We start from the raw sequence: 22,098 nt of genomic DNA, 5'->3' as shown, positions 1-22,098 counted from the left end.
TTCTCTAATGGCACCACTGTTACCTGAGATGGCTGTTTCTTCCAGGGGTTATATTTGGCTCTGAGCCTCTGTTGCATAGCAACAGCCTGCCTCTGAGCTCAGACCATGATTCAGCTGGTCTGGGCAGCTGTGTCCATAGCATCCTACAGAGGGGATGACTGAATGGGGGATGGGGAGAAAATATGGGCAGCCTTTATGTGGGTGGAGTCTTTTTGGTTTTTGTCTTAAAGCCTTGCTTCCTGGTAGGGACCATCTCTGCAGTGTGGACATGTCATCTGACACTAAGAGTGCACAGAATAGGTAGAAGAGATGGTCAGTGAACAAAATATAGATATGTATTCTACATCAAATGAAACTTGTTTACTCCTTTACTATACAACAGCATTTACAGAAAGAATTGACAACATGTTCTTCATACTGTTTCAATAATTATTCAAAGAAATATAATGTCAGCTTTCTCATTTCAGAATCAAGGGCTTGAAATTTAAGAAAGGAGAACCAAAACAAAATGGAGTCATGGGACCCTTCAGAACTGAAGCTTTAGAATTCTGACATGGGCACTCAGTAAGAGTGACAGGAAAGGGACAGGGTGCTGGGTTCCATGATACCAGACATGGACATGGCCTCGTGCAATTTTTCCATCTAGTGGCAGCAATCCGTCTATATTTATCCCTATTCAGCCTCTCCAAGCCCCAAGATAAGAAGTCAAATCTCCCAGTAGGAGGGAGAGGAAGCTACTAGTGAGTACATACATATATGGGTGATGGAGTTTGAGACTTAAGAGCACAGAATATATACCTTCGGTGTTTTTCAGCATACATTCATATATATATATATATATATATACACACACACACACACACACACACATATATATATATACATGCATACATGCACATACAAGTTCACATATACATCTACTATGTCAAGCCAATTATTTTTGTTTCTTCTCTCACACAAACTATATTTTGTGTCTATTTCAAAAGCAGTAAGTATATATCTATTACAAAATAATGTCTCTTGACCAATCAGGTTCTTCTGAACCTCCTTTTTAACTTGAAGCTTGGTCTGCTAAAGCAAGTCTTACCATACAACATTGTTTATTATCACCTCTTCATGACATCTGATCATTCTCAATATATGACCCAGTTTTTCATCTCCTACCCTTGATATACCTGATCACGTTGACCTGTCTTTAGCAGGAATCCTAGCAAATCAGTTTAGCAAGGATCCTATACTGCTCCCTTGCTCCTTGGCTAACTGCCCACACTTGTACATGGTGTATGTGAAACTAAGCTCAGTTCTATACTGAAGTCTCTCCTACTGCAATGATACTGAAAGTCTTTACCACTTTTAGTTATTGTTCAGTTCTTCTTCTTTCCGACTGCACATCTTTTTCTGTTAATCCAATTATAAAGTTACTCTCATCAAATAACTTATCTTAATGATTTTTCTGGTTTGGGGCTTTTTTATTTTGACCTTGTGCTTTTACTGTCTTCATAACAGAAGTTGGAGCGTAGACCTTGTGCTTTTGTCTTCATAACAAGAGCTGAAGCTTAGAACTGAATCAGTTGCCCCTTTCTCTTTTTCTATCTGCCCAATTCAAAATACTTGCATCTCTCAACAGGCAGCATTCCCTTAAAAGTGCAGTTGGGGTCAACACATTAATCTTCTTTGTAGTCTTAGCTTTTTTCTGGAAAATTGGCTTACTCTGACTATCATAGCCACTCTGCTTCCTGTCACAATACTGTCTCTGGGCATACAGAGAATCCTTGCCTTTTTGTACTGTGTTACTTCATGAGGGTTATGTTTTTCACACTTCTTACCGAAAGTCTGGCATATATTAGGAAGCCTGGCTGCGCCAAAAAAGTGTAACAATCTGAAAAAGTAAGGAAATGCATATTTATAAAGTGACACTATCTTATATCTCCTACCTTCCTGACCCTCATATCCTGATCCAAACGGAGCCTCTGTCAATACATTGGTACATGTTTTATAAATGTATATATCTGTGGGTTGAACATTAACGTATTTATGTATGGAAATATTCATTCATATTCCATATGCAAAATGGCAATCACATTTTGTGTGCTTATCTTTAGCTTACTTTCTTTTTTTCAACAGTATTCTTTGTCTTTTCTTCTTTTGTACTGGGGATTGAACTCAGGACATTGTGCTTGCAATAGGCAAGCACTTTGCCACTGAACTACATCCCAGACCTAGCCTGCTTTCCTAATTAATGTTATTTATCACAATTATGGTTGCAGGCCTGAAACTCACCATCCTTCTGCCTCATCCTCTTGGACCTTGAAGTTACAGACATGTGCCATCACATATAGCTGAGAAAGTGTTTTAAACTTCAAAAACATGCTTATTTAAAATGTATAGTTCATTGTCATGGAAATTGGGCAGTATTCTGGGGGAACATCAAGTGGCAGGACCCAGGAGATTAGAAGAACCAGAGTCCTAAAGGTTATAGGACAAAATGGAAAAGTTTTAGAGTAATCATAGACTTTATTACTCAGAAGGCTTTTCAAAGCTGTTTTGTCAATTATGTCTGGGTATTAATCTGGTTATTGAAGTTAATAACATGTAGAAAATATAGCTTCTGGGCTAACGGAGACAAAATGTAACCAAGATGTTATTTATAGTAATTCTATAATATTATTTTATAAAAGGTTACCATTTTTTTCTTTCCTTTGTGCTGGCCCTAATGCTTGAACTTAGGGCTTGAGTGTTGTCCTTGAGCTCTTTTGCTCAAGGCTAGCACTATACCACTTGAGCTACAGCTCCACATCCTGATTTTTAGTGATTAGTTAGAGAGGAGAGTCTCACAAGCCTTCCTGCTTGGGCTGTCTTTGAACTGTGCCCCTCAGATCTCAGCTTTCTGAGTAGCTAGGATTATAGGTATGAACCACCAGTGGCTTGGCTATAAAAAGGTTGTCTTTAAGACAGCAGCAACTGGACCCTGCTCACCTACTAGGAGACCAGCAAATCCATACAGTACCAATATGCTGTCTTCCCTTCCTAAAGAATAGGACACTTGTTAAGATTCCAAATATGTTTTTATAAATCTCTTATGTCTGAATTTTCTCATATTTCTAAAATTAATAATGATTACTTTAGAAATAATGTTCATGTATGTGGTGCTTGTTAATTATGAAATATTCAGACATTGAATGATCTGCTGAATAGATTTTTTTGATGGAATCATTATTGTCGTTTAAGTGTACAATCAAATTGTCTTACAAATTGGAATAATTTGACTTCTTTCTTCACTATTTAAAGCCTTTCTATTTTTTCTCTTGTGTTATTGTTCTAGCCAGTATAAAATTACCATGCAAAACCAGTAGCTCTTCTCTATGGCAACAATGAGCAGGTTGGGAAAGAAATCAATCAAACAATTCCATTTACAATAGCTTTATACCTAGGAGTGATCACAATTAAGGAAGAAAAAGACTTCAATAGTGAAAACAGTAAGACAGTGAAGAAAAGTTGAAGATGCCAGAAAATGAAAATAAAACCTTCCATATTCATGGATTTGCAGAGTTCATGCTGTGAAAATGCCCAAATAACCAAAATCAATTTAAGCTTCAATGCAATATACATCAAAAGCCCAAAATAATACTTTGCAGATATAGCAAAATCAGTTCTAGAATTCATATGGACACATGGTGAGCATGTGGTAAAGCAAAGTGATCATCTCATGAGTCAGAAAGCAAAGAGATGAAGAGAATCCTCTTCAAAGACAAGCTCCCAATGAATCTTCCACTAGATCGAGTCTGCTAGAGTTCTCACCACCTCCTAATGAATAATTGACAGTTTATATATTTTTTTCTTTGTTAGCATATTGTCTTTCTTTGGTTTTCTATAAGAAAATGCCTTAGAGTTGGTAATTTCTGAATAAAAGAAATACATTTTACAAACTGGTGGCTCATGATTGTAATCCTAGCTACTCAGATGGCTGACATCTGGGGATCGTGGTTTGAAGTCGGCCCAGGCAGGAAAGTCTGTGAGACTCTTGGCTCCCATAAACTACTCAGAAAAGGCTGAACATGGCTCTGTGGACTAGACTTGAGCAAAAGAAGCTCAGGAACAGCTCCCAGGCCTGAGTTCAAGCCCCAGATCTGGCACAAAAAGAAGAGAAATATATTTCTCACAGTCCTGGAGGCTGGTACTTCACAACCAACATGCCAGCAGATTCTGTATCTAGCAGTGGCTCAGACTTTGCTTCATAGATGACTCCTCTTGCTAGGTCTTCCTAGGGTGGAGATAATAAAAACAGACCTGACAATTTATTTGTAGGTATGCACTTTTTGGTCTTATACTTCCTTCACCCAAAATATTTATATACTCTCATACATATATTCTTTGTAGCTTACTCAGAGGCTGATTTTGTCTCTCAGGTTAGAGAGATCGAGGAAGGAATTGCCAACAAGGAGTGGAAAATTCCACAAAGTTCTGGCTGGTCCCGGCCTTTCTTCTTGAATCTCCTTCTTGCAAAATCTCCAAGCCTGAAATTTTCTGCACTAAATTTCTTTCTATAACCTGTATGGGTAGCTACAAAATCACCTTTTTTTCTATAGTCTCACTATAGAGATATAATAAACTTTATTTGCGGTCTCCTTGATTTCTTCCTCCCTCCCTCCTCCCCTCTTTCTTTCTTCTTTCCCTCCTTTTAGCTTTCCTTTTAGCTTTCTTCCTCCTCCTCTTTCTCTTTTATTCCTACTTCCTCCTCTCTCTCTCCTTTTGTAGTCTCTTTGTGATGAGCTAGAGTTTTTTTTGTAGAATATTCTGTGACTTTGTCCTAGCTCAAGGAGGCCTCACATATTGCATGGCTTTAGTAAAGCTGTGCATGGAGAGATCATCACCCCATTCCACAGTTCTCAATTCCATATGTTTGTCCAGGTAGCATCTGGATGATTCCAAATAAGTACCTGCATCTCAATGAGCTTTAGCAACTCCAGAAAGCTGGTAATTCTAAGATCAGATTCCCTTTGCAACTACAGAGAACAATTCCAAGCCTAAGTAGATACTCAGAGTTCTGTGCTCTTGCAGTATGAAAAAATACAATGTAGTGTAACCAACACCCAGTCTGCAATGCTGAGTTCCCTCTGAATTTGTAGCAACATTTTCTTGCATCTCAAGCTTTCTTATTGGCTGAATCAGAAGAGGTGGATAAATTGGAAACATCTTCCTAGATGTTTAACTGGTGGGAAACTCACAGGACAGAACAAGAAGTTAAGTTTTCTCTATCGCCAAGGGCTCTCCTCTCTATGCTCCAGGGGTTGAAACTTCCTGTAAGGACTCCATCTTAGTGTGGCTCTGGCAGAGCAGTGGCGGGGAACCTGCTGGTATCTTCCTGAGCAGCCTTTCTTAATCTTTCCCAAACTCAGCTCTAGACCACACAGATTCCTCCGAGAAACCTGTGAGGACACTGGTGACAAGATACTGCTTTTGGGACGTACCATGGGTGAGTTGGTCAACATGAGGCAGACGGGATTTTGGTGCCCCCTCTTCCTGCAGGATGCAGCCGAATCTCCCACTAGATGGAGATAGGGATGGGGTGGCAAGGGCATAGGCTGTTTGTTTTGCATTTTCCAGAAGACAAGGGCCAAGCACGTCGTAAGATACTTGCATGTCCACTTGGAAAAACGTCTCTTCTTGTGGCTTAGCTAGAGTGAGTTTTTTTTTTTTCCTGTTGGAGGGAAAAGGCTCAGAGTGTGGTCTTCTCCAATCCAGGATTTTCAGAAATGATTAATTTCCACCACCTACAGCAGGGGCGGTGGAAATTAATAGTCTTTGCCTATTACTAGTTGTAAAAGAGGGCAGGGAATCTACCAGTAACCCTGCGATCACGGCAACAACCATTTAGGGTAGACTGAATTATCGCTTAGAAGGTTCTAGAAACTTACTTATCTGTCATAAAACCTCTTCTGAAATGTTCTATGTAGTTTTATGTGGAGTTTTCCATATTAATTAAATACATTTTGAGAGGGGGAATCTTACTCATGAATTCTGGAGCTAAAGTGACTCTCCTATTTCAAGTGTCACAAGTGTCTAAATCTATATCTGAGACTATAGACATGCAGCACCATACTAAGCTTGTTACTCATGTTTAAATCTTCCTCATATAGCTGCATTTTCTTCCAGATTCATCTGTTATATAGAAAGATTTATTGAAATGTCTCTCCCTCTTTTTTTGTAGGTCATGGGGTTTGAACTCTGAGCATGGGCACTGTCCCTGAGCTCTTTAGCTCAAGGAAAACTCTCTACCACTTGAGCCACAGCGCCACTTCCGGTTTTCTGGTGGTTAATTTGATATGAGTCACACAGACTTTCTTGCCTGGGCTGGCTTTGAACCACAATCCTCAGATCTCAGCCTCCTGAGTAGCTAGGATTACGGGTCTGAGCCACCAGTGTTCAGCTTATATTTCTCTATTTTTCTTTAGTCAGCTTTTGCTTTTTATATGTTTTGTTCTATATAAAAACATGCATAAACATTTAGAATTTTACTCGGACGCTGGTGGCTCATGTCTGTAATCCTAGCTACTCAGAATGCTGAGGTCTAAGGATTAAGGTTCAAAGCCAGCCCAGGCAGAAAGTCTGGGAGACTTGTGAGACTCTTATCTCCAATTAACCACTCAAAAACTGGAAGTGGAGCTGTGGCTCAAAGTATGAAAAAAAGCTCAGGGACAGTGCCGGGGCCCTGAGTTCAAGCCCTGTGACTGACAAAAAAATATTAGAATTTTAAAAATATGTTCTTTTGAATTATTACTATGAAATGTCACTTTTTGCCATAGTATTTCTTTCTTTAATGTATACTTCTCTCTTACTAATAAGATTCTAAAAATTTAGTGCACAAATTTTGTATGGTTTGCTATTTTTGAGGTAAGTTTTAATTGTCATGTATTAATTATTTTCATGGAGTAAAGTGTGATATTTCAATGCATGTATACAATGTATGATGTTCAGATCAGACTTTGAGGCAATATCCATTGTCAAATATTTTTTCATTTCTTCATGTTATGAGCATACATAATTCTATCTAGTAGCTATTTTGAAATACACAATTAATTGTCAGCCATTATTATTCCATGCTATAGAACATTAGAAGTTATTCCTTCTATCCAGCTGTATGCCTATACTGATTAACTCTTCTTTATCCATTCCCCTTGCCAATACCTCCTTACATTTCCTAGTCTCTGCTAATTATTATTCTCTCTGCTTCTGAGATCAGATATTTTGCTATATTGTTTATTTATATTTTTCTATATTATTGTATTTTAATTTTATTTATTACCTTTTTTGTGTGCTAGTCTTGGAGCTTGAACTCAGGGCCTGGGCACTCTCCCTGAGCTTTTATGATCAAGGCTAGTGCACTATTGCTTGAGTCACAGCTCTACTTCAAGCTTCTTGGTGTTTAATTTAAGAGTCTAATGGACTTTCTTGCCCAGACTGTCTTTAAACCCCAGTCCCTAGATTTCAGCCTCCTGATTAGCTAGGATTACAGGTTTGAACCACCAGATCCAGACTTTACATGTATTTTTAAAGGAAAATTTAATGGAGACATTTTTATGCAATCTGATTCTGTCTGCCCTTCAATTAGGAATATTTAATTGAGCATATTCTTAATTGTAGATAACAAGTGATTCAAATAGAACATATTATTATTGTTTATTTACTTATTTATTTTAGTTATTTTATTTTATTTTTGTATCGGTTCTCAGGCTTGAACTCAGGGCTTGGGTACTATCCTTGAGTTTCTTTTGCTCAAGGCTGAAGCTCTACCACTTGAGCCACAACTCCACTTCTAGTTTTTTTTAGTAGTTTACTGGAGACAAGAGTCTCATGGACTTTTCTTCTCAGGCTGGCTTCAAACCATGATCCTCAGATCTCAGCTTCCTGAGTAGCTAAGATTACAGGTGTGAGCTGTCTGTGCTCGGCTTTGTATATTTATTTTTCCTGTTCCAAATTTCTTGTATTCTCCTTTCCTTTGAAATGAATAAAAATGATTAATATTACTATTATTACAGTAAACTTTCACAATTCTTGTAGTGTTTACTCTTAAGATTACTATATATGCATGTGTGTGTGTGTGTGTGTGTGTGTGTGTGTGTGTGTGTGTGTATCTTTGCCTATCACAATTTCATTTGTTCATTTGAGTCTCGTAACATTTTTCAGGAATGTTGGAAAACTGTGAAACTGGTTATCCTCTCTCAATTGACTGTCATGTATTTTAATTGTATAGTAACACCCTAAAAGAAATTATAATAGTGTTATAATAGTTCATATTCACTTAGATTTACCTATATATTTGTAAATATCATTAATCTTTTTTGCATATATGGTGATATTTTTCTATTTGAGGAAGGACCTTTAATATTATGTTGGTTTAAGTCTTCTGGCCAGATTTCCTCCCAGGTTTTGTAGCATGAATATTATTATGAAACGTCTGTTTTTTTGTGTGGGATTTTTTTCCCCTTAAAGTACACTTTTTCTCCCATTGGAATTTTTATACTGACTAGGTGTCTTGATAATTTTGGAAACTTCTCAACTAAGGGGAAGTAATATTGCCTTACCATTTTCTTTCTTTATTTCTGAGACTCAAATTGAGTGTGTGTTAGATGTGTTCACTATATTTCCTTTCATTCTTTCCCTTTCCTTTTGCTACTCCCCATAATTTTATGCATTTAAGTTATATACTGTATATTTTTCAGCTTTACTTTTCATTTGTCTAGTTCTTCATTCAGGAAGGGAAAGAAGGCATTGTCTTTGATCCTTGAACCATAACAGCAAAATTTCAAGGTGAACTTTTATTACCCCTCAGGGGAGGGAGGTGAGGTTTAGAAATGGTAAATCACATGTCTCAGGTCATCTAGCATGAAAATGGCAAAGCAGGTGCTAACATCAGATCAGATCCTTAATCGCACTGTGCTTATTTTTTTTCTTGGGTATGAATGCTTCCTATCTCCCATCTTCCCATCTCCCAGGAAGTGGAACTGCAGAGAAGTCCTCTCAACCTTTTTGGCACTATCATAGATTTCTTTCTCAGTTACCAAGCAGTGATATCTCTTCTTCATTAGTGGTTATATTTGCCCAGGACTTTTTCTGTTATTCCACATTAATGTTGTTTCTCAATTTAAGGGCACAATTCCAAAACTAAATACAGTCAAAAAAGAGAAAAATGCTCGCATTTTCAAAGGAGACTTCCCAGTTGCTCTGAAAAAGTCACTACTGGCCTGCATACTCTATTCCTGCAACAGCAAGACAGAGATCCAACAAGTATTGCCCACATGGAAGCCCGTGGAAGAAGATAGTAAGTGACCAGTCAGCATGGCTGGAATGTACTAGTCAGTGAAATACTTAGGAATTTAACCTGCTAGTTAAATATGTTACTCTTTTTCCTAACCTGAGAGTGAAGATAATAGGATGAGATTAATGACTGAACAAACATTTTGTGGCCCTGGTTCCAGTGGGACAAAAAACACAAATAGGAGAATTTCTGAGTATATAGAGATTACTTCACTTTCTCTATTTTTCTCACAGCATTCCTTATGCCATCCCATCCTATCGTCAGAGAATCTATTCAAACAAACAAAACCAAACCCAAATTAACATGGTGGAAGGCCAAAACCCTCCAGAGAGAAGAATTCAGAAGACAGAACAGGATGTGAACTTTGAGAGCTGGTTTAAGGTCACAGTGAGTGTCCTAACAAAATAGATCTAATATCCAGTTGTAAGAAAACCGAATTGTACTGGGCTGATGTAGAAATGCCAGAGCTTTTCTGGGTATGGAAAGTTGATAATGTGTTCTTTTTCCAGTAGTTAATATCTTAGATTGTGTAAGAGCAAATTCAGAGGGGCAATATAGAGGGAGCAAGCCAACTGCATGAAGAATAGAAGAGATTGTGTATTTAAAGAAATTAATTATAAGAAAATGGAGTAACTCCATACTGGATACTTCAGTTTTTCTTAAGTCTGACTTGTTAGAGTTGAGTCTCTGGAGTCCCTGTCAGCTGGTTATAGTGATTGCCTTTCTATAATCCCAGAACTTTGGAGGCAGAGGCAGGAGGATCATAAATTCAAAGCCAACCTGGGAAATACAAAAGTTCCAGGAAAGGGGGCAGTGTGGGTCTTTTATAATAGAAGCTTAAGATCTTTGGAAACTAATAAATGGAAGTTTATAGCTCATGTTAAATATTTGAAATTGATTATTTGAAGAAAATAATTTCAGTCAAGAGAAAAGGTAACTAGAAAATCTATGTCTAGTGTAAAAGCTAGAAATACTGCATTGGAATGTGTCCTAGTTTTAGAAATTTAAATTGTAATGCTTGACCAAAAAAAAAAGTCCAAAAAAAAGATGCTTGAGCTTACCTTTAAATTCCATTATGTCAGTCTCTTCTCTCAACCTTTTATTTGCTCCTAGATTCCATTTGGCATAAAATATGATGAGGAGTGGCTGCTAAATTTGATTCAGAGCCAATGCAGTGTCCCTTTCACTCCAGTCGAGGTAAGAGAGGATAGTAAGGAGGATGAGAAGAATCAAGACAGTAGAAGGGATAGATGAGAAATGGTTCTAGCCTCACATTCTATTTCTTTCACCCTTATATCTAGTTTCGCTATGAGAAAATGCAAGCCCAGTTCTTTGTCAATAATGCCAGCACTGCCTTTGAACTGAAGAAGATCAGTGACAAGCTTTTGGACAACAATAATGAAAGGGTGTGTGTCAATGTCATAACCTGGTCTAGTTAAGAGAAAGTGGGCAAACCAGGAGCAAGATCTTATATAATCTTGGGGGTCAGAGATGTTGGTGCTGACTCAGCCCCTTATGCTGTCTGCAGATCTCAATCTTTATCAGCGCCTCTGATGTACCTCACTCTCTGCAGAAGGAGGTAAAGTCAGAAAAGATGGAACAGGTAAATGTAATTTAGACTCCAGATAAGCTAGCACCTACAACCAGACCCATCTATACCCCCTTCTATTGCCACCTTTACCACTTCAGCCTCGAATAATCAGAGAACTAATCCTGCAGCCAAGAATGAACAAAGGATATGATGTGTCCCAGCAAGATCTTAACATCTACAGTAACTCATTTAACCGAGGTATGATTGACAGTAGTAATTCTAAGGAAAACGAAGGCAGAAAGATCTGTCTGGGATGGAGATTTAATGACTGTAATTTGGGGAGGGGTTGATGCTAGCACTATATCAGCCTTCTGATTCTCTCTTGCTTCCTGAAGACATGGCAACTTATAATACAAAAATGATATCACTGAATCCTGGAAAGTATGTGACTACTACCTTAACTACTCATGAAGAGAACATATCCAAGGTGAGACTTTCATCCAGATTCTGGTATGAATGATGAAGGTTGCAAAAGTTCAACTTGGTCTTATTAATCTCATTTTGGATTCCTCACTCTAATTCTTCCCTCATTATAGATTTTGTCCTTGAACTTGTGCCACAAAAGCCAGCTGGTTGGACTGCTTGTTGCTATGCCAATGTCCTCCAGTATCAAAATCAATTTTCAGATTGTTGTTTGAAAGGAAAGGGGAAGGGCTTATTAGATGATGACAAGAGGTAGAGACCTGGACTTTGGGGCAAGGGGGAGGGTTAGAAGTTCAGGGTCATCCTGCCTTGATTTTTTTCAGTTCATATGTTTCCCCCTCATAATTTCAGATGGAGACTTCAGTAGAGATTGAGAAGGGGAAAGGCCAAACACCAGAAGAGATGCATGCAGAATCAGACTCTTTCTGCACCACCTTCCCGGATAATTCCACCAGCATGAAGTCAGTTGCACTCGCTATTATTCTTTTGGAGCCTAGTCTGCCCCTGGCATGCCTTTCTGCAGGAGGTTGCCATGGTCATTTGTGACCACAAGCCCAGTCCCCTTTCCTGTCTGGGTCCTCAACTCTGGTCTCTCCCCCCCATGCTTCGACCACATGTAGCTAGCCTTCCATCCCTATCCTGACAGGTCCCTTGCCTGTCCCAGGCCAGCATGGAGGCTTGTGCTGCCCCATGGTGAGGACGGAGGTCCTCAGCCACAAAAGTGGCTGCCATGGTGAAATCTGTTCCTTTGGGCCATCGTTGGGAGCTATGTCTTCCTTGGGGAGCACCCTGCTTCCTTGATCAAGGATCCAGAAGTGGGCAAGCAGGCAGCTTCCTGAAGCAGGAGTGGAAGGCAGAGGATCTTGAGAACAGAAGGGCAGGCCTTTCAGGATCGTTGTCCACCCACCCCCCACTCCATGTCACATCATCCTACTTGCTCCTGCAGAACAAACAAGTATGGTTCATGGGCGAGGCATAGACTCACAAGCATGGGTGTGTGAGAGAGAATTCAAGACTATAAGATGGTCCAAAGATTGTCCATCTCATGATGAGCTGGCTCTAGGGAATTACTGCTGCCCTGAGGGAGGTTCATTTCCCATGCCATATTCAGCCTGCATTCAGCAGGTTCATATTGGAAGATCTGCCTAGGGCAACAGGGTCTACCAGAGGCAAGTAAAAGAGATGGCTGTAGCAGGGAAATCATTCTCTTTTTCTTCTCCCTTCACACCAAGAACCAGGGCCGAATGAATGTCTTCTCTATCTTTTTGATTTTCTTTTTTCTTTTTCCTTTGTAGTCAGCCTGTTGTACTCTGTCCCATTGCACCTTCTATGTTTCCTCTCTTTCTGTTCCATGCCCTATATCTCCTCCCCGCTACCTCCTGAGCCCTCACTCACCTGGTCTGGGCAGGCCATGTTGTGCATGATGTTGAGTGTCCAACGAGGGGGCAGACCTCTGGGCTCCCACATCATATACTGTTCCCTTCTGAGACTTGTATGAGAGCTCAGAAGAGGAAAAGGGAAGAAAATGGAGAAGAAAGCCCTCAAGCTTGGGCTCCCACTGTATTTCTTGTGGTCCTGTTGGGCAGTTAACATAAGGGATACCCAGGGAGAAGATGAGAGAAGAGAGCAAGAGGGAGACAATTCTCCCTCAAGGTCAGTTCCACAGTTTCAACTTCTTTTCCTCTTAAGTTTCTGTATTTTCAACTGAGGCATAAAAATATTAAGAATTTTCCAGGTCCCAGTGGCTCACGCCTGTAATGCTACCTACTCAGGAGGCTGAAATCTGAGGATCATGGTTCAAAGCCAGCCCAGGCAGGAAAGGCTGTGAGACTCTTATCTCTAGTAAACCACTAAAAAGCCAGAAGTGGTGCTGTGGCTCAAGTGGTAGAGTGCTAGACTTGAGATGAAGAGCTGAAGGACCGTGCTCAGACCCAGAGTTCAAGGAAAAAATGTTAAGAATTTACATATTACCTAGATATGATAATATACCTACATATGAATGGGGTACCGGGTAATGTTTGTGCATATATATACATTGCATGATTTTTATAGGTGGTCTTGAATTTTTGGCAGCTCCATCCTGGAATTGTTTCCCAAGTTATTATGCCTGGTAGGTACAGTCTTTCACCATTGACATCTCTAATTGAAAATAAAGCTGCCCACAACCTATTCTCAACCCCCTTAGGTATTGCTCAAGTTAAACTTTTGGATCTAGCCCTTCAACTTCAAAGGGATGGGAGACGATACAGGGTCATGTGGGAACTTGACAGAGAGTATTTGGCCTTTCTACACACCAGGATATCTGGCTATGATCCCAACTGTTGTTCTATTAGACCTAATTTCTGACCTTTCCCATTCCTGAGTCCATCCCTTTCCCTGATCTTCCAATATTACCTACCTGGTTTGCACTGGTGACTTCCTCTTGTGTTCTCCAGGATGGCCAGGCATCATCTAGACCACCTGTCTTTAACACTGAAACTCACAAGAAGTTACCAACTTGCAAGGTAAAGAGAGGATTGCATAAGATTTTTAGTTATGCATAAAGAAAGGATAACAATATCCTGAACACTTTTTTATTTTAGGGAAGTTACTTTGGATCTGAAATGCTAAAGGATCTGATCCTACAATTTCTGCAACAGTATGTATCCCCGGAACTCTGAGTAATGGGAGGGATGGGACAAGACAGGTAAGACCTCACAGTCACAGGTCTGCTTGGTAAAACTGTCTCATTTGAGGCTCAGATCATAGATATACCCTATTACCTTCCCACAGATACTACACGATCTATGACTATGGAGATCGACAGGGTCTTCTTGATGTTTACCATGAAGAGGCCTGTTTCTCCCTAACCATTACCCACAACTTCAAGGAACAAGCTCCGTGAGTATCACTGCTCAGACTGGAGGCAGTGTGAGACTCCCTTGCCTCCCAGCAGACTCATACTGTGTGCAGTCCAGACACTGGCTGGACTATTACCACATGCTGCTTTCTCTCCTAGAAGCAATCTCTGTGACTATTTGAAGTACAGCAGGAATATGAAGAATCTCAAGGATCCATGTAAGTATGCGATAGAGAATACTGGGCAGAGAGAAAGTATGAATTAGACAGGAGGAGGAGGAGACAAGGGCCAGGTGTGGTGGTAGCCTCCTCCATTTTTGTTTCTCTGGTTTCCAACAGATGTGCAGAGGCAGCTGCTAAAGCACAGGAAATGTGACATTGTAAACTCTCTCAAAGTGTTGCCCAAAACCCAACATGATCTCAATTCATTTGTGGTGGATACTTGGTTCCAGACGGTGAGCACATGTTTCCTTTCTGACAGTCCCAGAGAGCTGGAGTTGAGTAGGAAGTTAAGCAGAATCCTGAGCTCCTGTGTTCTGCCCTTTTAGGAAAAGATGCTCTGCTTCTCTGTCAGTGGCCTGTTCAAGGAAGGTGAGTGTATATAAAATCCCCTTTCCAGATTCCCTCCTGCCCACCTTCCTGGGAAACCAGCTGTAGAACCCTTCCCATTCTTTCCTTGCTTTTCTCTTCTTATATCCTGCTTACAAGCATCTTGATCTTGTCTAAACCAGAGCTCAAGTACTGGGGATACAGACTGTAAGATTTTGATGGTTCTTGTGTTAGTTAGGTGATTTGGGACCACTTAATCTCTTCCTTCATTTGAAAAAACCTGGAAATGAAAATAACAGGGATGCAGTACATTTGAAATGATTTTCACAAGTCTCAATTTTTGATAGGGGACCTATCAGTGTGAGTGAGTTATTCTTAGTGTTTTTCCCCAATTTCCCCTGCCATCCTGAATCCAAGTTAACAGTGGTAACTGTTAGGTGTTGCTCCCTTTAGTGTAAGACTTTTTACTGGGAAACACTGTATGAACATGTGAAACATATGAAACTCTAAAGGGGTATTGTTGTTTGTTGTCATTGAAGTGGAAGGAAATTCTCAGGGATGTGTTCATGTCTTCACTCGGACCTTCATCACTACCCATAGCAGCAGTTCAAGGTAAGTACTGTGTTGTGGGTAGGTGTATCCATCCAAGCTTGGAGACAGTGTTGATATGCAATAGTGAGTCCCTGAGGTATTTTTTTAAACCCACAATCTACCCAAGTGGTTAAGAGCATGGACTCTGACTAGGTGCTGATTGTTCACATCTATAATTGCAGCTTATTCAGGAGACAAGATCTGAGAAGCCCCTGGGCAGACAAATCCACCTTATCTTCAATTCACCAGCAAAAACCCCAAACTAGAGGGGTGGTTCAAGTGGTAGAATGTCAGCAGTGAGTGAAAACTCTGAGTGAGAACACAAGGCCCAGAATCAAGCCCCAGTATAGGTGTGTATGTGTGCATGCGCACGCGTGCGTGCACGCCCGCACACACACACACACACACACACGCACACACACACAGTGTGGGCTCTAAAGTCCTGATGTAACACTTTCACTGTGATTTACTTATTTGCTGTATGCCAAGTAATATGACCTATCACTTTCTTCCTCTGAAATAGTGATTATACTGCTTACTCCCTTGAGCTGTTGTAAAGGGAAAATGGGAATGTAAACCCATTCCTGGGTTATACTTAACCCTATAAATTTAGTGAGTTATGTACTCAGACTCCAAAGATGGGCTCTGTGGGAAGTATCAAAGGATACCAACCAGGAAAGTTGAACAAAGTAGGGGATAAAAGGAATTTAGCTGCTGAGCAATGATAGCTTTGGGGTAGCAGGTTGTCTTTTTGTCCAGCTATTCTAGATCTCATTTTTCCCTTCAGCTTATGCATCGTCAATGACAAGCTATTTTTGAGTGCCAGGCCCCAAGAGATGGAAAATGCTTGCTCCATTCCCATGCTATTGCCCTCAGGCTCTGAGATGGCGATTTCCCAGGAGCAGCAAATGATGCAGGCATTCTTCACCAAGTCTAGGATGAAGTGGTCTGAGAAGTAAGTGTTGGTGTACAAGTTGGTTAGGTATGAGCTAGAACAATCAGGGGAGTAAATTAAGGTAGCTACTAGGTAATTGAAACATTTTCTTCTTTGTGTATAGATATCTACTTATTTTAAACAGTGTATGTCTTTTCTCCAAATTCCATGGGCCCTGTTTCTTTATTGGAAGGCTTTTGGATTTTCAGGACATTTTTCTCATGACATACTGTGATGCTGGAGTCATTCTGATGTATACCTTGGAGCATACATAGAGGCATGTTTCTGTCACAAAGAATAAGAAATGTCATTGTGCTGTCAGCATATCTCCTCTTGGATACTAATGAATGTCTCCTGTCCTTTCTCTACCCTAGGGACTGTCAGACCAACTACTTAGACTACAGTAGAGTTGTACAAGCTCTGCCACATCCTAAGGTAAGCTTTTAGAATCCAGATAAAGTGAGACAAGGCCAGGTGGTCTGGGCATGAGGCCAGGGTTCTTTGCTCTGCTGATCTCCCAATTACCTTCTTTGCTTCTCCAGAAAAATGGAAAGATCTGAGAGACCTTCACATAGAATGGTACACAATCCTGAGTGTGACACTCTGAGAGGAAACCCTTGGGTGTTACCATCTTCACCCTCATTACCTTTGTTGTATTTTTGTTCAAGTATGAGTGTTTTGCTGTTATTGAATTGGGAAGTCTGGGTGCAGCTATGTAGTGTTGACTCTCATCCATCCAAAAGGCAAGTTGTTCTGTGGATTTGTTCCCAGGATACCCCCCTCTGCCTTGTTTGACAGAGAGTAATGGTGCTTACTACAGTAAATCTTTGAAAAGTCTGTTTGAGGCAGGTATTATGATCCCTGTCCTTGAGAAGAGGAAAAGGATACTCAGTGAGTAACCTTTGGGAAGGAGTGGAGTATAGACTCATGTCTTGGACCCATATTTAGGCCAGAGCTGTGCCAAAGGGCTTTATCACTTCCTAGGTTGAGGTTGTTCTCTACCCTTGTTAAACATGTCCTCAGTGCATTAGCCAAATATTTTTTTCAAATATTTTTATGCAGAGAATAATTTTAGATTCTGAGCCACCCAAATTATTCCAAGTTAAAAAGTTCTTTTGTGAGAAAATGTACTAAAAGATATATGAAGACCTGGGGAGAAAAAATGCTCCCACATATGATTGACATACTGTTAATATCCTTGATATATAAAGAAATCTGTAGAGAAGGGGAAAACATACAACCTTTGGAACAATATTAATGTCAAAGAAATCTATAAAGGTCTGTCAAACTCTTAAATACTCCAAATCATAACTGCAAATGTTGAGTTACTAATTTAGAATAGGAAGCTAATGATACTTATTTTTAGAAATATGCACTGAATTCTGTATATGTACAAGCATGCATCTCTATATTGATGTTTTGGCTTCCTAAAGTTGCCATAATAAAGTACCATAACCTAGATGGCTTAAGGCTGTGAGAATTTGTTTTCTCATGATTCTGGAAATTAGAAATCCAAACTTAAAGTGCTATCAGGGCTACATTTCTTTTAAAGACTCTAGAGGAAAATCCTTGCATCTTCCAGTTCCTGGTTGTTCCTAATAATTATTTTATAGCTTTTGGCAGCATAACTTGTATTTCTGCCTGCATTTTCACATGACCTGTGTTTTCTTTTTTCCTCTCCCTTTCAAATACCCATTACTAATAGAATCCACATTGGTTTCATAAGATTCTGTGCTCATATAGGTGGCCTTCTCCAGCTTTACCTCTGTATCTGTGGCTCTGAAGTAGGAGTCATTCTTCTTTGTATTTGTATGGGGTTTTGAACCCAGAGGTCATATACTTGCAAGACAGACATTCTATTGCTTGAGCCATACCTCCAGCCCTTGTTGCTCTGATTATTTTTGAGATAAGGTCTCACTCTTTGTACAGACTGGCCTACCCTATGATCATTCTATCATAAACAGGATGACAAGCATATGCCACCATACTTGTCAAGCATGTGTCACCATATCTTGTGAACTTTTTGCCCATGCTTGTCTCAAACCACAATTTTCCAAGTCTCTCTTTTTTTTCAGTAGGAAGGTTGAAGGGTATGAGCCACTGCTGGCAGCCTATTCTTCATATTTCTCAAATATGGCATATGTTAGCAGCCAAGTAGCTCCATTATCCTATTTGATGCTTGTACAGTCGCAGAAGTCTGATAACTGTCTTTCCTTTTGTCTTTCTTTTGTCTTCTACAGGCCAGACTGGCAGTGCTTTTGATAGTATAAAATTATTTTCAAAATTCTTCCGCTATTCTAATGCCTGTCAAGGAGCTTCATGACATTCCAAAAGAGGTTATTCCTTAAGTCCTTCCTGGATAATCTCCTCTCTATTTCTGGATTCTTATGAGAGAGTGCAGTCTTGAATTTACGCTACATCCTTCCAGCATTCAGTGCTATCAGTGTTCTAGATTTTGGCCTTTCTAATAGATGTGCAGTGGTATCTCAGTTTTAATTTGTATTTTCCTGTTCACTTGTTGTGAGGAGCATCTGTCATGTTTATTTGCCCTCTGTACATCATCTTTGGTGAAATACTTCTTTAGATCTTTTACATTTTTTAATGTGGTTGTTTTCTTTTTGTTAATTTAATGTGGCTTAAGAGTTCTTCAAATATTTTGAATAGTTGTCCTTTATTATATATGCTTTTTTCTCAAATATTTTCCTATTCTGTGGCTTATGTTTTCATTCTCTTGACAGTGTCTTTCAAGAAGAGAAAATGTGAATTTTAATGAAGTCCTGTTTATCAATTCCTTTTCTCATGGATTAAGCCTTTGCTGTTCTGTTTAAAACATCATCATGATCAAAAAAATCTAGACTTTTTCCCTGTTATGTCTTTCAGTATTTTATCTCAAATTCTATTTTTTCATTCACGGTTTATATGAAAAGTATTTCATGAAAATTACTGTATGAAAGCTAGTTTTAAGATGAAGAAACTTGTGAAATTGACTGTAGTGAAGATTGCACATATCTATGGACATTCCAAAAATCAATTATCCATTTTAGTAGATGGATTTTGGTACATCTGAATTATATCTTCAAAATTCTTAAGAAATAATTTAAAAAGAAATAATTTGAGGGGCTGGGAAGATGGCTCAGTGGTAGAGTGCTTGCCTTGCATGCCTGAAGCCCTCGGTTCGATTCCTCAGCACCACATAAGGAAAAAGCCGGAAGTGGCGCTGTGGCTCAAGTGGTAGAGCGCTAGCCTTGAGCTGAAGAGCTGAGGGACAGCGCCCAGGCCCAGAGTTCAGGCCCCATGACTGGACCCCCCCAAAAAAAGAAATAATTTGAAACTTTCAGTCAGCTGTCTGCCCCTATAACAAATACATAAGATAACAAAGTTATGAAGATACACTTTATTTAGTCTCCCAATTTTGCAGATTCTAGTTAATGTTTGAGTGGACCTATGCTTTTTATAACTTTGTGAGGGGCACAACATATCATGTCAAGAGGTGTGACAGGGCAATTGTGCTTACTTCATGTGCAGGAAGCAAAAGAGGTAAAGAGGAAGGACCAGAGTACTATATAATTCCTTTCAAGGGCATAACTCCTATACATGAAACTTTCCTATAAAGGCCCATCTTTTAGGGTTTTACAACCTGCCAATATGGTCACACTGGTGACCAAGCCTTTAATATATAGACATTTGAGAGGCAATTCAAGTTCAAATTATAGAAGCAACTTAACCATAATTGTTTATGAAAGGAATATGAGAGGGAAAACAGAGGATTTAAAGATGAATGACTGTTTCTATGCTGACCATTGGGTAGTTTCTGAGGTTGAAATATGGAAAAGAAAGGAAAACAAGTACAGGTTGGAAAGTGGGGGGGGGTGCAATGAGGATAAGAACGTTAAATCTTTTTGAGGAGGCAAAAATCTCAGCATCTTTTGAAAAATCTGCTGAGATTATGGCCGCTCTCCCTACCAAAAATGTAAATACACCACCGCTGCCTTCAAACATATCTTTTTTGAGTAACATTTAAGGATTTCTACAGATTTCTGAGTTGAGAACACCATGGTTCCCCAGATTGATCAGTGGGAAATATTCCTTGGTTGTGTGAATAAACAAAGGGGTATCAAGGCAGGTGTGGACTTGTATACAATGACATCACAGTGAGATTAGTCTCTTTCTTAGTAATCTGGAGGTAAAGAATATGGGGCCAAACAGAATACACCTCCAAAGCCACATAAAATGTAGGAGCAAGATCCCAAATATGATTCCACTTGGGCTGTGAAAAACAGAAGAAATTGAGCAAGCATGGGAGTCCTTTCCCCTGGCCAAACGACACTTGTACATTCTTCTTGGATTCTTAGCCAAGAAGTATAGATAGTCTGGTTTGCAACAGAGGAGCACACCTCTCATTAGATAGGAATTAGGGGGAATAAATAAAGGAAAGGATCCAAAAGTATTTATAAGATCATTTCTTCATTAATATTTTTAGAGTAAACAGCAGAGTCAAGAGCCTGAACATAGAAAATGAGTGGCTCTGGAATATGGGAAAACCAGCACCAGAAACCTTGTCAGCACCAGGATCATCTGTATAGCTCCGCATCCTTATCCAGACTAACCTCACAGCTTTTCTCCTTATGACTTTAAAAACATTAATAATAATACCAAGTAATTCTCAGAAAAAACTAAGTATGTTAGTTGCCAGGAAATATTTTCCCTACATTTGAGAAATGTTTGTTCTAAGAGAATAAAAGACGTTTATTATCATTTGCATTTTGTCTCATGGTGGGAGGACCAGTAATATTATTTGTATAAATGGACAAGATCTGACATTTCCAATTCTCCCTGAATATTTAACTTACATTTCAGAAAAAAATTATCCAAGAAGTTTCGTTGTGTTTTTTTTTATTTCAAAAAATATTTCAAACAATCTAGAATGTTCCAAAAATGATGGTGTGTGTGTGCTAGGTGCCTATGGCTCACTCCTGTAATCCTAGCTATGCAGAAGTTGAGATCTAAGGATCAAGGTTTGAAGCCACTCAGGCAGGAAAGTCCCCGAGACTCAAATTAACCACCCAAAAGGTGGAAATGAAATTGTGGCACAAGTGGTAGAGCAATGAGCAATGATCAAAAAAAGAGCAAAAAAAAAAAAAAAAAGAGTAACTAGCAATGAGCATAAAAGCTCAGGGACAGCTCCCAGGCCCCGAGTTCAACACACACACACACACACACACAAATGGTGTGTTGTGCTCAAAATCAGTATTTTCTTTATGGTGCAAGAAAATGCTTTTTGATTTATTTCTTCTGAAAATTTCTTTAAAATTTTAAGTCACGCTGATTTTCAAAATGGCATTAAAATTATTATGAAACATATACAGCCATGGAGAAGAAATAAAGCAGAAGACGCCATGGCCAAGGGTGGGAGATGTTGAGGGAGGGTGGAGGATGGAGCAGATCCTTCCTGGTAACAGAGAAAAGCCAGGTCCAACCGCAAGACGGTGATGCCATTTGTGTGCCCTCAGATTGGAGAGGCCCCAGATGAGTGACGGCTGGTGCGCGCACCCCGGGAGCACGCACGGCGAGGTGGAGGGGGGGGGATGTGCAGTGCGTCAGCCTGGGGCGGCGAGGGTGGGAGGGGGCGGGGAGGGGGGGGGCTCTTGCCGCACTGGCCGCCCGAGGTGGGGGGCGAGCTCGGCGGTGACGCGCGGCCCTCACGTGACCCGGAGCTGCAGAGCGACGCAGCCTTGGGTGCAGTCGTCACTCGCGTCTGGCTAGCAGCTCCCCGCCGCCCAGCGCACGGCGGGCTGGCATCGGGCCCGGGGAAAGCGGAGCAGGTAAGGCCCCGGGGCCCGCGCGCCAAGGCCCGGC

General features: G+C 40.0%; 1 protein-coding gene across 1 annotated transcript; it reads left to right on the top strand.

Moving 5' to 3' along the window:
* The first annotated feature begins 9,155 nt into the window (after positions 1-9,155).
* Positions 9,156-20,831, top strand: Nxf3 (nuclear RNA export factor 3). Its single transcript, XM_042688194.1, has 19 exons — positions 9,156-9,319; positions 9,550-9,703; positions 10,430-10,513; positions 10,618-10,722; positions 10,845-10,919; positions 11,036-11,105; positions 11,243-11,334; positions 11,682-11,791; positions 13,404-13,440; positions 13,766-13,834; positions 13,913-13,968; positions 14,103-14,210; positions 14,329-14,387; positions 14,508-14,623; positions 14,717-14,759; positions 15,257-15,329; positions 16,096-16,263; positions 16,617-16,677; positions 20,723-20,831. Exons 1-19 carry the CDS (start codon positions 9,297-9,299, stop codon positions 20,759-20,761), a joined length of 1,542 nt encoding a protein of 513 aa, XP_042544128.1. The 5' UTR covers positions 9,156-9,296; the 3' UTR covers positions 20,762-20,831.
* Positions 20,832-22,098: the final 1,267 nt, after the last annotated feature.

Source organism: Dipodomys spectabilis, unplaced genomic scaffold (genome assembly GCF_019054845.1).
Source record: "Dipodomys spectabilis isolate Male_0828 unplaced genomic scaffold, ASM1905484v1 ptg000113l, whole genome shotgun sequence".
In the NCBI taxonomy this organism is placed as follows: Eukaryota; Metazoa; Chordata; class Mammalia; order Rodentia; family Heteromyidae; genus Dipodomys; species Dipodomys spectabilis.
The sequence above is the reverse complement of the archived record's forward strand: the minus strand, read 5'-3'. Positions and strand labels throughout refer to the sequence as shown.

Excerpts from the sequence above, each read along its gene's own strand:
- Nxf3 (XM_042688194.1), top strand. The coding sequence starts at position 9,297 with ATGGAAGCCCGTGGAAGAAGATA. Across the intron at positions 10,920-11,035 it reads AGTCAGAAAAGATGGAACAG|CCAAGAATGAACAAAGGATA; the intron begins GTAAATGTAATT and ends CTAATCCTGCAG. Across the intron at positions 11,335-11,681 it reads ATGAAGAGAACATATCCAAG|ATGGAGACTTCAGTAGAGAT; the intron begins GTGAGACTTTCA and ends TCATAATTTCAG.